The sequence below is a fragment of the Papio anubis genome, chromosome 1, assembly GCF_008728515.1.
Source record: "Papio anubis isolate 15944 chromosome 1, Panubis1.0, whole genome shotgun sequence".
Lineage (NCBI taxonomy): Eukaryota > Metazoa > Chordata > Mammalia > Primates > Cercopithecidae > Papio > Papio anubis.
In genome coordinates this window covers 19066826-19083910 of record NC_044976.1, presented here as the reverse complement: position 1 = coordinate 19083910, position 17085 = coordinate 19066826, and the positions used below count along the sequence as shown (strand labels likewise).

Genomic DNA, 17085 nt, shown 5'->3' with positions numbered 1-17085 from the left:
TACCTTTGACATTCTACACAAAACTAGAAAAACCTATTTAAAAATTCATATGGAACCAAAAAAAGGAGCCCAAATAGCCAAGACAGTCGTAAGCAAAAAGAACAAACTGGAGGCATCACACTGCTCTGCTTCAAACCATGTATGTGTGTATATGTGTGTGTGTATGTGTGTGTGTGTGTGTGTGTATATATATATATAATTTTTTTTTTTTGAGTCAAAGTCTTACACTGTTGCCCAGGCTGGAGTGCAGTGGCACGATCTCGGCTCACTACAAGCTCTGCCTCCTGGGTTCACGCCATTCTCCTGCCTCAGCCTCCCAAGTAGCTGGGACTACAGGCACCTGCCACCACGCCTGGCTAATTTTTTGTACTTTTAGTAGAGACGGGGTTTCAGCGTGTTAGCCAGGATGGTCTTGATCTCCTGACCTTGTGATCCGCCCTCCTCGGCCTCCCAAAGTTCTGGAATTACAGGCATGAGCTACCGCACTGAACCTACTTCAAATTATATTACAGGGCTACAGTAACCAAAACAATGTGGTATGGTACAACAACAGACACACAGACCAGTGGAACAGAATAGAGAACCCAGAAATAAGACTACACACCTTCAATTATCTTCAACAAACCTGACAAAAACAAGCAATGGGGAAAGGATTCCCATTTTAATAAATGGTGTTGGGATACCTGGCTGGTCATATGCGGAAAATTGAAATTGGACCCTTTCCTTATACCATATACAAAAATCAACTAGAGATGGATTAAAATGTAAAACTCAAAACTGTGAAGAAGAAAACTTACACAATACCATTCAGGACATAGGCACAGGCAAAGATTTCATGATGAAGATGCCAAAAGCAATTGCAATGAAAACAAAAATTTACAAATGGGATCTAATCAAATGACAGAGCTTCTGCACAGCAAAAGAAACTATCAATCAACAGAATAAACAGACAACTTACAGAATAGGAGAAACTGTTTGCAATGTATACATCAGACAAAGGTGGTTTTTTGTTGTCGTTTTTTTCTTTTGCTCTCTTTTTTTTTTTTATGGAGACAGAGTTTTGCTCTTGTCACCCATGCTGGAGTGCCGTGGTGCAATCTCAGCTCACTGCAACCTCCACCTCCCGGGTTCAAGCAATTCTCCTACCTCAGCCTCCCGAGTAACTGGGATTACAGGCACCTACCACCACCCCCAGCTAATTTTTTTGTATTTTTAGTAGAGATGGGGTTTCGCCATGTTGACCAGGCTGGTCTCAAACTCCTAACCTCAGGTGATCCGCCTCCCAAAGTACTGGGATTACAGGCATAAGCCATTGCGCCTGGCCCCCAACAAAGGTCTTATGTGCAGCATCTATGAGGAGCTTAAACAAATTTACAAGAAATAAAAAAAACACACTAAAAAGTAGACAGAGGACATGAACAGACAATATTCAGAGGAAGACATACATGTGGCCAACAATCACAAGAAAAAAAAGCTCAACATCACTGATTATTAGAGAAATGCAAATCAAAACCACAATGACATACCATCTGATACCAGTTAGAATGGCTCTTATTAAAAAATCAAAAAATAATAGATGTTGGCAAGGTTGTGGAGAAAAAGGAACACTTTTATACTGTTGGAGTGTAAATTAGTTCAATCATTGTGGAAGACAGTGTGGCTACTTATGAGAGACCTAGAGACAGAAATAACATTTGACCCAGCAATCCCATTACTGGGTATATACCCAAAGGAATATAAATTGTTCTCTTATAAAGACACATGCACACGTGTGTTCATTGTAGCGCTGTTCACAATAGCAAAAACATGCAATCAACCTAAATGCCCATCAACAATAGACTGGATAAAGAAAATGTGGTACATAGACGCCGTGAAATATTATACAGCCATACAAAGACCAAGATCATGTCCTTTGTAGGGACATGGATTTTGCTGGAGGCCATTATCCTTAGCAAACTAATGCAGGAACAGAAAAGCAAATACCTGATGTTCTCACTTGTAAGTGGAAACTAAATGATGAGAACACATGGACACGTAGAGGGGAACAATGCACACTGGGGCCTACTGGAGGACAGAAGGTGGAAGGAGAGAGAGAGGATCAGGAAAAATAACTAGTGGATACTAGGCTTAGTATCTGGGTGATGAAATAATCCCTACAGCAAACCCCCATGACACACATTTACCTATGTAGCAAACCTGTACATCCTGCACATGTACCCCTGAACTTTTTAAAGTTTAAAAAATGTGTATCATGATATAGCTAATTGACCCTTTATGCAAACACAGTGAATGAATTCCCATTAGAAGACATTTAATCACTTCCGTGTAGTGAGGATTGATATTTATTTATTTATTTATTTTATTTTTTATTTTTTATTTTTTGGAGACAGAGTCTTGCCCTGTTGCCCAGGCTGGAGTGCTGTGGGGCGATTGCAGCTCACTGCAAGCTCCGCCTCCCAGTTCCAAGCAATTCTCCTGCCTCAGCCTCCCGAGTGGCTGGGATTACAGGCGCGTGCCACTATACACGGCTAATTTTTGTATTTTTGGTAGACACAGGGTTTCGCCTTCTTGACCAGCCTGGTCTCGAACTGCTGACCTCAAATGATCTGCCCACCTTGGCCTCCGAAAGTGCTGAGATTACAGGTGTGAGCCACCACGCCCAGCTTGAGGATTGAATATTTGCATTCATTTACAGGTCCTTTGGAAAAGGCGTAGCAATGACGTTGATTGGCTTAAAGTAAGGTTAAAAAACCCACAAGGGGCCAGGTACGGTGGCTCACCCCTGTAATCCCAGCACTTTAGGAGGCTAAGGCTAGCGGGATTACTTGAGCCCAGGAATTTAAGACCAGCCTGGGCAAGATATCCATCTCCACAAAAAAAATTTTTTTAATTAGCTGGGCATGGTGGCACACCTGTGGTCCTAGCTACTGGGGAGGCTGAGGCAGGAGGATTGCCTGAGCCTGGGAACTTGAAGCAGTGGTGAGCTATAATCATGCCACTACACTCTAGCCTGGGTAACTAAGTGAGACCTTATATTGTTTAAAAAAAAAAAAAAAAAAAAGGCCGGGTGCGGTGGCTTACACCTGTAATCCCAGCACTTTGGGAGACCGAGGCGGGCGGATCAGGAGGTCAGGAAATCGAGACCATCCTGGCGAACACGGTGAAACCCCGTCTCTACTAAAAATACAAAAAAATTAGCGGGGCGTCATGGCGGGCGCCTGTAGTCCCAGCTTCTAGGGACGCTAAGGCAGGAGAATGGTGTGAACCCGGGAGGCGGTGGAGCTTGCAGTGAGGGGAGATCGCGCCACTGCACTCCAGCCTGGGCGACAGAGCAAGACTCCGTCTCAAAAAAAAAAAAAAAAAGTGAAAGACCCACAAGGATAAAGAGACCAGGGAATAGACAGAAGCGACATTCTGGAAGTTGGAATAAGAAGGATGAGTGGTAATTTATTTAACAAACTAAGACTGTGTGTGAGGTACAGATGTGGCCAGAAACAAAAGGGAATTAGTTGGTTAAAAGCATATATAAGAAATCTTTTACAGCCGGGCGCGGTGGCTCACGCCTATAATCCCAGCATTTTGGGAGGCTGAGGCAGGCGATTACTTGAGGTCAGGAGTTTGAAACCTGCCTGACCAACATGGGGAAACATCGTCTCTACTAAAAATACAAAATTAGCCAGGCTTGGTGGTGCATGCCTGTAATCCCAGCTACTTGGGAGACTGAGGCAGGAGAATCTCTTGAACCTGGGAGGCAGAGGTTTCAGTGAGCCAAGATTGCATAATTGTACTCCAGCCTGGGCAACAAGAGTGAAACTCCGTCTCAAAAGAAAAAAGAAACCATTTTACATGATAATTGTCTTGAATGTTTCAAAAATGGCAATGTCATGAAAAGACAAAAAAGAGAAAGGACCGTTCTAGATTAAAGGAATATGAACAACATCATAACATGTAAAGTCGGATTCTCAACTGGACTCAGCAACAACAAAAAGCTGTGTTAGACCTTTAGAGACAGTTGTGGAAATTTGAATATGTATTATATATCAAATATTTTTATTGACATCATTAATAGTAAATTTGGACATTCAGAAAGAAAGAAAACAATTGATGAATCTAAATCAAAGTGAAGATATGTAGTTGTATATTGTATGACTTTAATTTTTCTGTAGGCTTGAAATTTTGTTAGATAAAAAGTTAATGTGAGGGAGGTATTAAATAAAGGAGCAAGGAGGAAAAAGCATCAGTGGTGAGACGCCTAGATGAGCTTCCTCCCTTCTGCATCAGGTCACCACCCTTCCTACCTACATCGTCCCCCTTGGAAGAGCTACTTTGCTTCAAAGGTTGAACCAACAGATTTTGAATTCAGGGCACCAGACTAATTTCCAGTAGCTGAGAGCAGAGAGGTACACTGCTTTATTGGTGTATCAGCAACTCTGGCTGACCGGCTTTCACCCTTCAGACCAAAGATATTGACTTGGCTGGATTACTCTATAGTAAACACCAGTTAACAAGCACAAATTAAGAAGCATACCACAAAAACTTACTAAAAGAATTTTAATGCTTAACCTAACTATATCACTTCAGTTTAATTTTCATAAGAAGACTTTTTCATTGAAGATTGAGCAAATATTAACCTACATAGACACAGTAACCTCTGTTGACACATTAAGGCTTTTGAATCACGACATTAAATATCTATTTCATAATATACTATTTTCAATTTTTTAAATAAATGATCATAAAATAAGTAAATATTATGTAGAAAAATACATTTGACTCTGGCCCTTTGAGTGATGTTTAATAAAATTGTTAAACTAAACATGTTAACTTTGTAAAGATGCATCATTTTTTAAAAAATTTTTATTTATAAAAACGGTTCTCTGGTAAAAACTGGAAAACCTACTAGACAAATTTGAAAAGAGCTATAATGCTCTTTTTTTGTATGACTTTTAATATTGCCCATATCAGCCTGCAATTTACTGAGCTATATAGTATGTTAAACAAATAGAAACTTAAATATGGAAACTGTCCTGTTCATGGAGCTTTCTCCTGATTCTAAGTAAAAGATTTTAAAGTTATCTTAACATTCTGGTAACACTATCCAGATTTTGGAGTAAGCCTTTCTTTGCTGTTGGAACAGGAAGCCGTGCAGTGTGTGGAAGAGCTGAATACCCAGGGCCTGCTACATGTTTTTGTGAGAGTGGGAGTGGAGTCCACCCTGGAAAGGAGCCAGATCACCAGGGATCACATGGGCCAACTACTCTATCAGCTGGTACAATCAGAAAAACTCAGCAAACAGGACTTTTTCAAAGGGTCGGTATCCTCTTCAAGAGTGGTATTCAGTTACTAGGCTCTTGGGTATCAGTTAATTTTTAAAGTACTTACCTCTTTAAGTATTTAGTTTTTTCCATAGATGAAAATTGTATCCACTGTAATGTGTTGATATGATGCAATTAATATATTGATATATGTTGGTTGATGTGATGGCATTTTATAGATTGTGCTAGGGCATAAAGGTTATCTTTTGGTTTTCTGAATATTATTGTTAGATCTCTATCATGATGTAAGTAAGGTAGCAGAGACCCCTTAGGCTCAGGGAAACTCTGAGGCCTTTAGCAGCCCATTTACATGTGATCCCCAAATGTTCTTTGAGGAAAAAACCTTTTCTTTGTGAGAACAATTCTGAAAAATTGTCTTAAATTTAAAAACCTTATTCTTCCAATAAACCATGGTTATTGTGGCTAGGAAGCACTTGTCTGCCCACTCTAGCCTCATGGAGAAGGATGTGTAACTCCATGTTCTTAATGATTTAGTCTGTTTCAGTTTGGTTTCATTATGATTCTTGTCAATGGACGGTTTGATGAGGTCTGCCTGTCATTGGTGGTGAATCCTCATTTGATCAGGTTCTGGTATATTTGTGATATACCATCATCACAAGTGCATAGATCAGGTTCCTTTTGGTTCAACCACAAAATTTTACCCAGGCATAGGTTGTATAACCAATGTTTAAAGTGAAAATTGCATTGGTAAAAAATTTTGTTTTAGGAGCCATGTTGTATCAAATATAAACACAGAGTCACACCCAGCACTGACAGATGCCCACTCTCTAAGGGAATAGCAACTAGGATCTCCTAAGGTCTGGACATTGGATATGCATCTGCCATCTCGTCCTCACTTGGACATATGCTTATTGAGTCAAATGGCAGTAAGAATTCTGCACTACTTGTAATTTTCCTTTCTTTTTTTTTTTTCTTTTTTTTTTTGCCAAGCTTATATTCTCATAAATTAAATGCACATATGATTAAATGACACTGTATATTTTTCTGTATTCATTTCACATATGGCCATCCTTTTAGAATAAGGTAACCATTAAATGTCATTATTGTCCGGGTGCAGTGGCTCACACCTGTAATCCCAGCACTTCGGGAGGCTGCAGCGGGTGGATCACTTGAGATCAGGAGTCTGAAACCAGCCATGGCCAACATCTACTAAAAATACAAAAATTAGCCCAATGTAGTGGCGTGAACCTGCAATCCCAGCTACTTGTGAGGCTGAGGCATAAGAATCGCTTGAACCTGGGAGGCGGAGGTTGCAGTGAGCGAAGATTGCACCACTGCACTCTGCCTGGCTTAGTCTCAAAAAAACAAGTCATTGTTGAATTTATTCATTTGATTTTGCAGACAATGATGACATTGTCTTCTAAGTCCTCGAAAATTTATACTTGCCCCTAGGATCATTAAAAAGTTTTCTTGCCAGGCGTGGTGACTCACACCTGTAATCCCAGTATTTTGGGAGGCCGAGGCGGGCAGATCACAAGGTCAGGAGTTCAAGACCAGCCTGACCAACATGGTGAAACCCCATCTCTACTAAAACTATGAAAATTAGGCTGGGCACCGTGGCTCACACCTGTAATCCTAGCACTTTGGTAGGCCAAGGCGGGTGGATCACGAGGTCAGGAGATCGAAATCATCCTGGCTAACATGGTGAAACCCTGTCTCTACTAAAAATACAAAAAATTAGCCAGGCATGGTGGCACGAATCCCAGCTACCCAGAGACTGAAGCAAGAGAATCGCTTGAACTAGGGAGGCAGAGGTTGCAGTGAGCTGAAATTGTGCCACTGCACTCCATGCTGGGCGACAGAGTGAGACTCCCTCTCAAAAAAAAAAAAGTTTTCTTTCAGGCTGGGCATGGTGACTCACACCTGTAATCCTAGCACTTTGGAAGGCTGAGGCAGAAAGATCGCTTGAGCCCAGGAGTTTGAGACCAGCCTGTGCAACATGGTGAAACTCCATTTATACTAAAAATACAAAAATTAGCTGGGCATGGTGGTGTGCACCTATAGTCCCAGCTACTTGGGAGGCTGAGGCAGAAGGATTGCACCTGGGAGGTCCAGGCTGCAGTGAGCCATGATCACACCACTGCACGCCAGCCTAGGTAACAGAATGAGACCTTGTATGGAAAAAAAAAAAAAGTTTTCTTTCAGCAATAAGCTAGATTGCTCTGAATTCAGTGAATGACTAGATTAAGTCCATTTGAACCAGTTAGTAAGAAATTTTGGCAAAAGTTGCTGTGGTTATTGGTTTTTAAGGCCAGGATGGTTTCCCAGTTTTAAAAGAGAAGCTTCCAGTTCAGTCCAGTAACTAGCCAGTGCAAATGGTAAGAGCAAATGAAGGTATGTACACCTCAAAATCAGATTGAATATGGTCCCCCCAGCAGACTTGAAACTATAATTTCCTAGAAATAATACTGTTGGAGTAACAAGGATATCTATTTATAAATAGTTACTTATTACCCAGGTATTATGATATATTCCTCAGAAAATTCTGGAAATGATAATGGTAAATTATTGTTTACTATTTTCTGTCTCTTCAAACTATATTCAGAAGTTGATTCATATCTATAAAGATCCCCGGAAGCGTAGTCCACCATTATTGGCTATAATTGAACTTGTGAGATACTAACTTAGTCTCTAGGATATCTCAGACATTTGCATTTCTCTCTTTGTGGGATTCCCTGAAGAAAGAATATCATAACCAGACATGGTGGCTACACTTTTGTTGTTGGTAGTAGAATTGCTGTTGCTGGCAATAACTACCACACTACTACCTTTTATTTAGACATAAAATGAGGTTAACGCTTCTGTGTCTCAGCAGTTACTTCATGTTTCACCATACCTGCTTCCTTCTGCAACTAGAGGCAGTGCAGTGTCTCCAGGCCTAACTTTTGATGCTTTGACCTAACCAGTCTTGGACCTTAGACCAAGACATGTAAAAGTTGTACTATTTTATTCTGAATGGAGAGGCCTGACAATTTAGTGCCCACCTTTTTCTAAGAGGGAAATGGTAGGGATTGCTTCATGTCAGTGTCCGCCAGGAGCCGTCTTGCAAGTAGATGAGAATTTCACAATCCTTTCTAAAACCTGAGTTATAAATGGTTCATACTGTCTAGGGGGACCATTTATTGGAGCCATGAAGATACCCTGTCTTTTGCTTCTATTTCTTTTTTTTTTTTTTTTTTTTGAGACGGAGTCTCGCTCTGTCACCCAGGCTGGAGTGCAATGGCCGGATCTCAGCTCACTGCAAGCTCCGCCTCCCAGGTTCACGCCATTCTCCTGCCTCAGCCTCCCGAGTAGTTGGGACTACAGGCGCCCGCCACCGCGCCCAGCTAGGTTTTTGTATTTTTTAGTAGAGACGGGGTTTCACCGTGTTAGCCAGGATGGTCTCAATCTCCTGACCTCGTGATCCACCCGTCTTGGCCTCCCAAAGTGCTGGGATTACAGGCTTGAGCCACCGCGCCCGGCCTGCTTCTATTTCTTAACCTACAAAGATAGTGTTGTCCTTCCATAGTATTGTGGAAGAGCCTCTGAGATCAGCTGCTTTGGGTGCTGCTACTGCTTAGATGTCAACTTCTGAACAGTTGGGAAAGCAGTTTCTGCCTAGCTTGCCAAGCCAGTGATAACCCTGGGAAGGTTAGAAAGCAGAAAGGCAGCCAGGCGCGGTGGCTCACGCCTGTAATCCCAGCACTTTGGGAGTCCGAAGCAGGCGGATCACGAGGTCAGGAGATTGAGACCATCCTGGCCAACATGGTGAAACCCCATCTCTACTGAAAATACAAAAATTAGCTAGGCATGGTGGTGCATGCCTGTAATCCTAGCTACTCGGGAGGCTGAGGCAGGAGAATTGTGTGAACTAGGGAGTCGGAGGTTGCAGTGAGCCGAGATTGCACCAGTGCACTCCATCCTGGCAACAGAGTGAGACTCCATCTCAAAAAAAAAAAAAAAAAAAAAGGCAGAAAGCCTCCAGGTATACTGATCCCTGGTGAGCTAGTTACTAATCTGCCATTTCTCCCTATGGTTCTCTTTAGAGTATGCACTGCTGCAAAGTAGTAAAATAGACAAAAATTTCAAATAGGCTCTATGAATATAGCTTTTAGGGCCTTTGGAATTTTCCTTACAAGATGTTATGTCAACTGTGAGCATAATAGTTGCTGTGTGTAAAACATACCTCCACAAAGATAACATCAAGCCATTCTCCTGAGATTTTCAGGACTTGAATCTAAATACTTTATGACACAAGTTAGGTCGGTAGGTAGATAGGTAGAAGCATTATTGTATAGGTACATGCACTTCAAACTGTGTGTTGATAGTCTTTTTATATCATGATTTCAGAAAACTTTTTAAAAACTGTCTAATAAATATAGTTGAGTGCAGTTTGCTGTTAGTCACAGAATTGGAATGACTTCGAAAGTGTAATAAACAAATGAAGACCAAGGTTGTAAAAATTAGAGTGGACAATAGACACAAAATATGTACCCTAGAGGAAGATTGATACATTAATATTTCATTTTGGGAGATGTTTGTTAGAGAGGAAATTCTTATCTCTTCCTTGACTGCTTTTCTGGAACTTTTATTACTGCTTGCAGCAATTCTACATTGGTAAAAGACCCTACATAGGCTGGACATGGTGACTCGCACCTGTAATCTTCAGCTACCAGGGAGGCTAAGGTGGGAGGATGGCTTGAGGCCAGGAGTTCAAGACGACCAGTCTGGGCAACATAGCAAGACCCCATCTCTAAAAAAAAATTAACAAAAAAAGTAGCTGTGCATGGTGGCACATGCCAATAATTACAGCTACTTGGGAGGCTGAGGCAGGAAGATTGCTTGAGCCCAGGAGTTCAAGGCTGTAATGAACTATGAGAACATCACTGCACCCCAGCCTGGGCAACAGAGTGAGATCCTATCTTTAAAAACAAAAAAACACTTTGGGAGGCCATAGTGGGCAAGTTGCTTGAGCCTAGGAGTTTCAGACTAGCCTGGGCAACATGGTGAAACCCCATCCCTACCAAAAAATACCAAAACTATCTGGGCATGCTGGTGGGTGCCTATAGCTGCAGCTACTTAAGAAGCTGAGGTGGGAGGATTGCCATACTGACCTTGTAAAATGACTTGGAAAGTATTTTCTCCACTTCGATTTCTTGGAAGAGTTTGAGAAGAATTTGTTCTTCTTCAAGTGTTTGGTAGAATTCAGCAGTGAAGCCATCTAGTCCTGGGCCTTTTTTTTTTTTTTTTTCCTTTCTGAGATAGGGTCTTGCTCTGTCACCCGGGTTGGAGTGCAGTGGCTTCATCGTGGCTCACTGCAACCTCAACCTCCTGGGCTCAAGTGATCCTCCCACCTCAGCCTCTGAAGTAGCTGGAACAGTAGGTGCATGCCACTATGCTCAGCTCATTTTTTATTTTTTTTAGAGATGATGTCTCACTATGTTGCCCAGGCTGGTCTTGCACTCCTAGACTCAAATGATCCTTCCACCTTGGCCTCTCAAAGTGCTGGGATTATAGGTTGAAGGCAGTGCACCTGGCCATAATTCAGTCTTGATTTGTTGTATGTATCTATGAGTTTATCTGTTTTTTTCTAGATTATCCATATTATTGTTCATAGTAGTTTCTAAATGATCCTTTGTATTTCTGTGGTATCAGTTGTAATATCTCCTCTTTCATTCCTTATTTTGAGTCTTCTCTCTTTTCTCCTAGTCTAGATAAGGGTTTCTTGATTTTCTTCATTATTCCAAAAAAAAACAAAAAAAAACTCCGAGTATCATTGATTTTTTTTTTCTTTCATTTTTTAAGTGTCTATTTCATTTATTTCTGTTTGCATGTTTGTTATTTCCTTCCCTGTGCTAACTTTGGGCTTAGTTTGTTCTTCTATTTCCTTGATGTGTAATGGTATATTGTTTGAGATCTTTTTTCTTTTTTGATATGCATACTCATTTTTCCCTCTTAAGAGTACTTTTGCTGCATTCTATAAGTTTTGGATGTTGTGTTTCCATTTTCATTTGTCTCAAGGTATTTTTAAAAATTCCTTTGTAATTTTTTTCTGTGACCTATTGGTTGTTTAGGAGAATGTTGTTTGACATTCACATGTTTGGATATTTTCCAAGATTTCCCCTGTTACTGATTTCAAGTTTTATTGCATTGTGATCCAAAAAGATACTTGATATGATTTCAGTCCTCTTAAATTTGTTAAATCTTGTTTTGTGGTCTAACATATGATCTATTGGGGAGAATGTTTTATTTGCACTTTAGAAGAATATGTATTCTGCTGCTGTTTAATGGAATGTTCTGTATATTTTTATTTGGTTTAAAGTATAATTCAAGGCCAATGTTTCCTTACTGATTTTCTGTCTAGATGAGTTGTTCATTGTTTAAAGAAGGGTGTTGAGGTCCCCTACTCTTGCTGTACTGTAGTCTATCTTTCCCTTCAGATAATTAATTGCCTTATGTTTTTAGGTACTCCAATGTGAGGTGCATATGTATTTATAATTGTGATATCCTCTTAGTAAATTGATTCCTTTATCATTACCTAATGACCTTTGTCTCTTACAGTTTTTGACTTAATGTCCTTTTTGTCTTGTGTAAGTATAGCTACCCTTGCCCTCTTTTGGTTTCTGTTTTCATGAAATATCTTTTTTCTTTTCTTTCTTTTCAGTCTGTTAATGTCCTTACTAGTAAAATGAGTCTCTTACAGACAGCATATGGTTGGATCTCATTTTTCATTTATTTATTTTTTAAGTTTTGAGAGAGAGTCACACTCTGTCACCGAGGCTGGGGTGTAGTGGCGCAATCAAGGCTCACTGCAACCTCTTCTTTCTGGGCTCAAGCAATCCTCCTGGGTAGCTGAGACCACAGCCATGTATCATGATGCCTGGCTAATTTTTTTTATTTTTTTATAGAGACAGAGTCTCCCTACATTGCCCAGGATGGTCTCCAACAACTAGGCTCAAGTGATCCTCCTGCCTTGGCCCCTTCAAGTGTTGGGATTATAGGCATGAGCCATTGCACCTGGCCAGATCTTATTTTTTAATCTATTTAGCCACTCCGTCTTTTGATTGGAAAATTTAATCCATTTACATTTGATATAATTATTTATAGATAAGGACTTGCCACTGCCATTTTATAATTTGTTTTCTGGTTATTTTGACAATACCACTTTCAATTGTGGTAGCATTATTTTGCTTTTTTAAAAGATTTCTTATCAGAACTTTACTGCATTAAAATTTTAAAATATTTTTCTTTTAATCGTGTATCCCTTTCTACAATTAAAATTTTAGACAAAAACCCAGTATATAAAATGAAGTGGAGCTTTTGTAATTGAAATGGGTGGAGGGATATCTGCAGTCTCATCTATGTAGACCCTACCAAAGTTCAGTCCAATGGCTGTGGTTTTTTCCCTGGAGCCAAAGAACAGCCTGACAGTCCAATGACTGTGATGGTCACTACATGCCAAGAGGCAAGGGTATGATGTAGCTCTGTTTCATTTTTTCAGCTTTTAGAAAATACGTGTGGTGCAAAGCATTATTATAGGCTATGTAGTAGTGCAAAGACATAAGGACAGTTATTACCTAGGTGCTTCCGTACACTTAGGATTTTTCTTTTAGAATCATGCAACAGGATTTAGGAACTGTAAACCTGAAAAAACAATAAGCTCCTTACAGGCTTGTTCTCTGGAAATCCTGTGTTCAGCTAAAAAAGGTTTTTGTTAGCAGTATAGATTTGACCACTGATTGTATTCTGCAGACTGTCCCATGATGAACTGACTGATCAAGGAGTAAAAAACCAAGGCAAGAATATGGGTATATTTTATTTGTAATGAGGTAAAATATATGAGATAGAAATAGCAGCAGATATACTGCTGAAAGACCAGCATGGCTACAGTTGTCTCTTGGGCCCATTGAACAGCTTCATTTATGCTGCTAGCCCATGGAGCAGGAGTTGGCAGGGTCAGGTGGTTAACCTAGAAATCCTGGAGTCCAGCTAGATTATATTCCATCAGGGGTACATTAACTGAACCCAAAGTATGCACATAATGAGAGAACCTGCAATTATTTGACATCTATTTGCCATAGCACAGATACTGTCCTCGGCGTCAAATAATTGCAAGCTGTGAGGTCAGAAAGTTGGAATTAAGGATTCATGAAGCCCGGAGTTAGGTAATATGGCTGAGCTGCAAACTGTTTTGAAATGGCAGCTTCAGAATGGTGACCCTGCCCACGGTAGTAGCTGTTTTTAAGTGAAAAGTTTTACTGACATGTAGGCCTCTGAAAAAAGGGTGGCGTACTTTGGCTAGAACCTGGAACTGCAGTGGAAAAGCACACATTTTACAATTGTAGAGATCTGAAAGGGCATGCATACAATTACCACCTGCTCTTAGCCCTTCAATTCATTCCTCCCTTTCCTTACGACTTGCAGTTATGTGTATGTCTCCTGTAGTTAAATTCATTTGCTTTTGTACTTTTTAATATATTGTATATGGAAATAATTAACAACGTCTTGAGTTGTTTGTTTCTACTTCCAAGTGAATAGCTGTGATTTTTAGCCTACATAAGACTGCTGGTATTTTATATTTGATTTTCCTAAGTTTTACATTTAATTCCCATTTGCTTGACATTGAGAAATAGTTATAATTCATAGGACAAAAGTCTGAAACCATTAGCTTTTCTGTAGAGATAGAACAGTGTGTAACATGTAATAATGATGGTAGTGTTAGTAATGTTGTCAGACTCTTTTATATCCATCCAGTTTTTTTACCCATTGTAAGGTTCCTCAAGAACACAGATTTTTGCCTTTTCTTTGTGTCAGATCTTTGTTACAGTAAGTGTTTAGTCAGTGCTTTTGATTGACTCAGAGGACGTGATATTCAACTGTGGTGAATTCTTTATAGTACAGGATTAAATGGATAGTTTTTCCCCTAGAACTTCACAGGACTGTCCTCCTTTTCATCATTTAAGGCTTTCAAATGTCACCTTTATATGGAGGTGTTTTCTGACCTCCTTCTGGTACCATAGTTCATGTTCTTCAGAGTATTAGCTCTATCTGCAAGTATGCTTTTGTCTGTTCTAGTCTTTTTCCCCACGCTGACATAATCTCTTTGAGAATGGTAATGTGTTTACCAGTTACTTTGTGGCTAGACTGTACCTAACATAGCAGGTGATTAATATGTATTTGTTGATTGATTTTTTAATCTTTTTATTTAATCTTAACTTTTGAATTACATTTGCATGTTATTTTTACCCCCGTTCCTTTTCAGTTTTTCAGAAACTTTGGAATTGGCAGATGACATGGCCATTGATATTCCCCATATTTGGTTGTACCTTGCTGAACTGGTGACCCCCATGTTAAAAGAAGGCGGAATCTCCATGAGAGAACTTACCACGTAAGCTATACTTGTTTCTCTTGATATATGTCAGGTAGAACTGACACATAACTCACCTGCTAGCTCTCTAGCATAGTACTATCCCATGGTTGCTTTTGGAGACTCTTGAATGGAGCCTGTGACTCTTAAAGACTTCTGATTTCAGTGTAAAAATGTTACATTATGCTAGGTCTACACCTGAGATATGTTGGGGATATGATAGCCCTGTGGTCTGTTGAGGGTAGTTGTGATAATAGATTGGCTCCAGAATCGTGTAACTGGAAGATGACTGCTTCTTAGAAGCTTAATGTTAATCTGGCTTTTGTGTCTATCATTGTACTAGTGCTGTAAGTAGTTGTATTTTCCCACTGTAGCTTGTCAGACTGCGGTACCCCATAGTACATGCTCATGATTATAATAAAAGAAACAGATCTCAAGTATTCCTAAGTTTGGATATGAGTGCAGAATGGATGCTACATTATATAGACCAGTGGTTCCCAAACTCTGTTCTTTGAAACACTAGTGTTTCCGCAAAAGTTGTTTATATAGTCAAACTTTGCACACTGCCATGTCCCTTTTCTTTGAGATTAACAAAACATATTTAGCATATTAAAGTTTATGAGAGTCCTATAATAAAGCAATAAATAAAAAGTAGTTAGCTTTGTTTAATTCAGCATTGCATCACTTAAAGTATAGATATCCTATGGAACACAGTTTGAGAAATACTGATTTAGACTATTAAAAAATTGGCCCCTTCTCTGTTTCATCCATAATTTCATCTATAAAGAAAAGCTTCCTTTCTTAAAAATACTTTATATATGGCCAGGCACGGTGGCTCACGCCTGTAATCCCAGCACTTTGGGAGGCCAAGGCAGGCGGATCACAAGGTCAGGAGATCAAAACAATCCTGGCCAAGGTGGTGAAACCCCATCTCTACTAAAATGCAAAAATTAGCTGGGTGTGTTGTTGCGTGCTTTTAATCCCAGCTACTCGGGAGGCTGAGGCAGGAGAATCGCTTGAACCAGGGAATTGGAGATTGCGGTGAGCCGAGATTGCGCCAGTGCACTCCAACCTGGCGACAGAGCAAGACTCTGCCTCAAAAAAAAAAAACAAAAAAACTTTATGAAAGCATCACAACTCCCTGTTACCTAAGATGCTTCTTGTTTTAGCTTGAAGCAGACCTTACATAAACAAACAGATTACCGAGTCTGAGCTTTGTGTTGCTTCTATCACTGAAGTGGTTAAAGAAAAAGGTAAAAACCAAGAACTCGCATGTTCCTTTTCAGGATCTTCTCCTGAAAATGACTTAGAGCATGTCCTGGAGCTTTGGCTTGCCCAGTATTGTTTAGGTTGCACAGTGTCTGGCTTTTTGTCACACATTGTTTGCCTCTTGTTCTAGAAGAAAAGATTTCTTCAGAGGTACTTATTCACTGCTCCTATCTTTTACAGAGAATTTAGCAAACCTTTACTTCCTGTTGGAAGAGCTGGGGTCTTGCTTTCTGAAATATTGCACCTACTATGCAAACAAATGGTGAGTGTTAAACTGAGTGTCAGCCTTAACAGCATTATTAGAAAGGGCAGTGCAGTGATCTTGATCTTGGGTTATCTGTGAATAGCTTAGGTCTCAGGGTGCAAGAAATTCTATTTCCTTTTATTCTTTGAAAAAAAGAGTGAGGTCTCTGCTTCAACCCAGTTTCTTTCTGAGGTGCATTTGTCCTTCTGTTTACTAATATCATGGGGAAGACTTATCAAATCTCGACTAGATTTGGTATAATTCTAAAGAATCTCAAGACGTGTTATTTGTGGTTGGTGATTTTTTCTTCCCTTGAAACAAAATGGGTGTATCATTTATATGTTTTAATAGCTTTCAACGAAGAGCTCCATAGAGTTGGAGGCTGTCAGTCTATAAAGTCTGTGGCAGGCTGTCAGTCTATAAAGTGGGAACAGATAAATCTAAACCAATAATTTCAAAAGAGTGTGAAAGTGCTCTGTTAAAGTCTAAGAGGTTTGGGGAAGTGTCGTGGCATCACAAAGGGAATTAAATGTCTAGGATGAGAGGGATGAGAGATGTCAAAACAAAATAGAACTCAGAAATGAAGATTCTGGAGTGATTTCTGACTTACACCTGACCCAAAGATATTGGATGATAGATTTTAACGTTTAAAGCCAGTGTTTCATTCCTCCCTCTGATACAGAAGTCCTTCTGTATCCCATTTGTGTGGTAGTTATTCATAAAGAGATGCACTAAATATCCTGGTCTCTAGTTCTGTTGATTATTTGTTAATACTACTCTTTGCTTAATGGCACTAAAATTTTTACTGAACCCTAGCTTTTATGTCCAAAATTTCTTCCTCTCTGACCTACTTGACTTTAGTCCTTATTTAAAACTCACATTCTGGCCAG

At 39.9% G+C, this 17085-nt stretch overlaps 1 protein-coding gene and 1 non-coding gene across 28 annotated transcripts in view; one reads left to right on the top strand and one right to left on the bottom strand.

Moving 5' to 3' along the window:
* Positions 1–17085, top strand: part of EIF4G3 (eukaryotic translation initiation factor 4 gamma 3) — a 376290-nt gene that overhangs the window by 340788 nt on the left and 18417 nt on the right. For 26 of the 27 annotated variants that reach the window (XM_021936998.2, XM_021937011.2, XM_031665056.1 and 23 more), the window contains 3 exons: positions 5138–5310; positions 14578–14703; positions 16132–16213. In XM_021936998.2, coding sequence (XP_021792690.1) covers positions 5138–5310; positions 14578–14703; positions 16132–16213 — 381 coding nt within the window. The remainder of the gene's footprint in view (positions 1–5137; positions 5311–14577; positions 14704–16131; positions 16214–17085) is intronic. The other variant, XR_004183106.1, reaches the window with a different exon arrangement.
* LOC116272111 lies at positions 4869–4930 on the bottom strand. The gene has a single exon (XR_004180823.1). It is a non-coding gene; the product is annotated as a U7 small nuclear RNA (small nuclear RNA).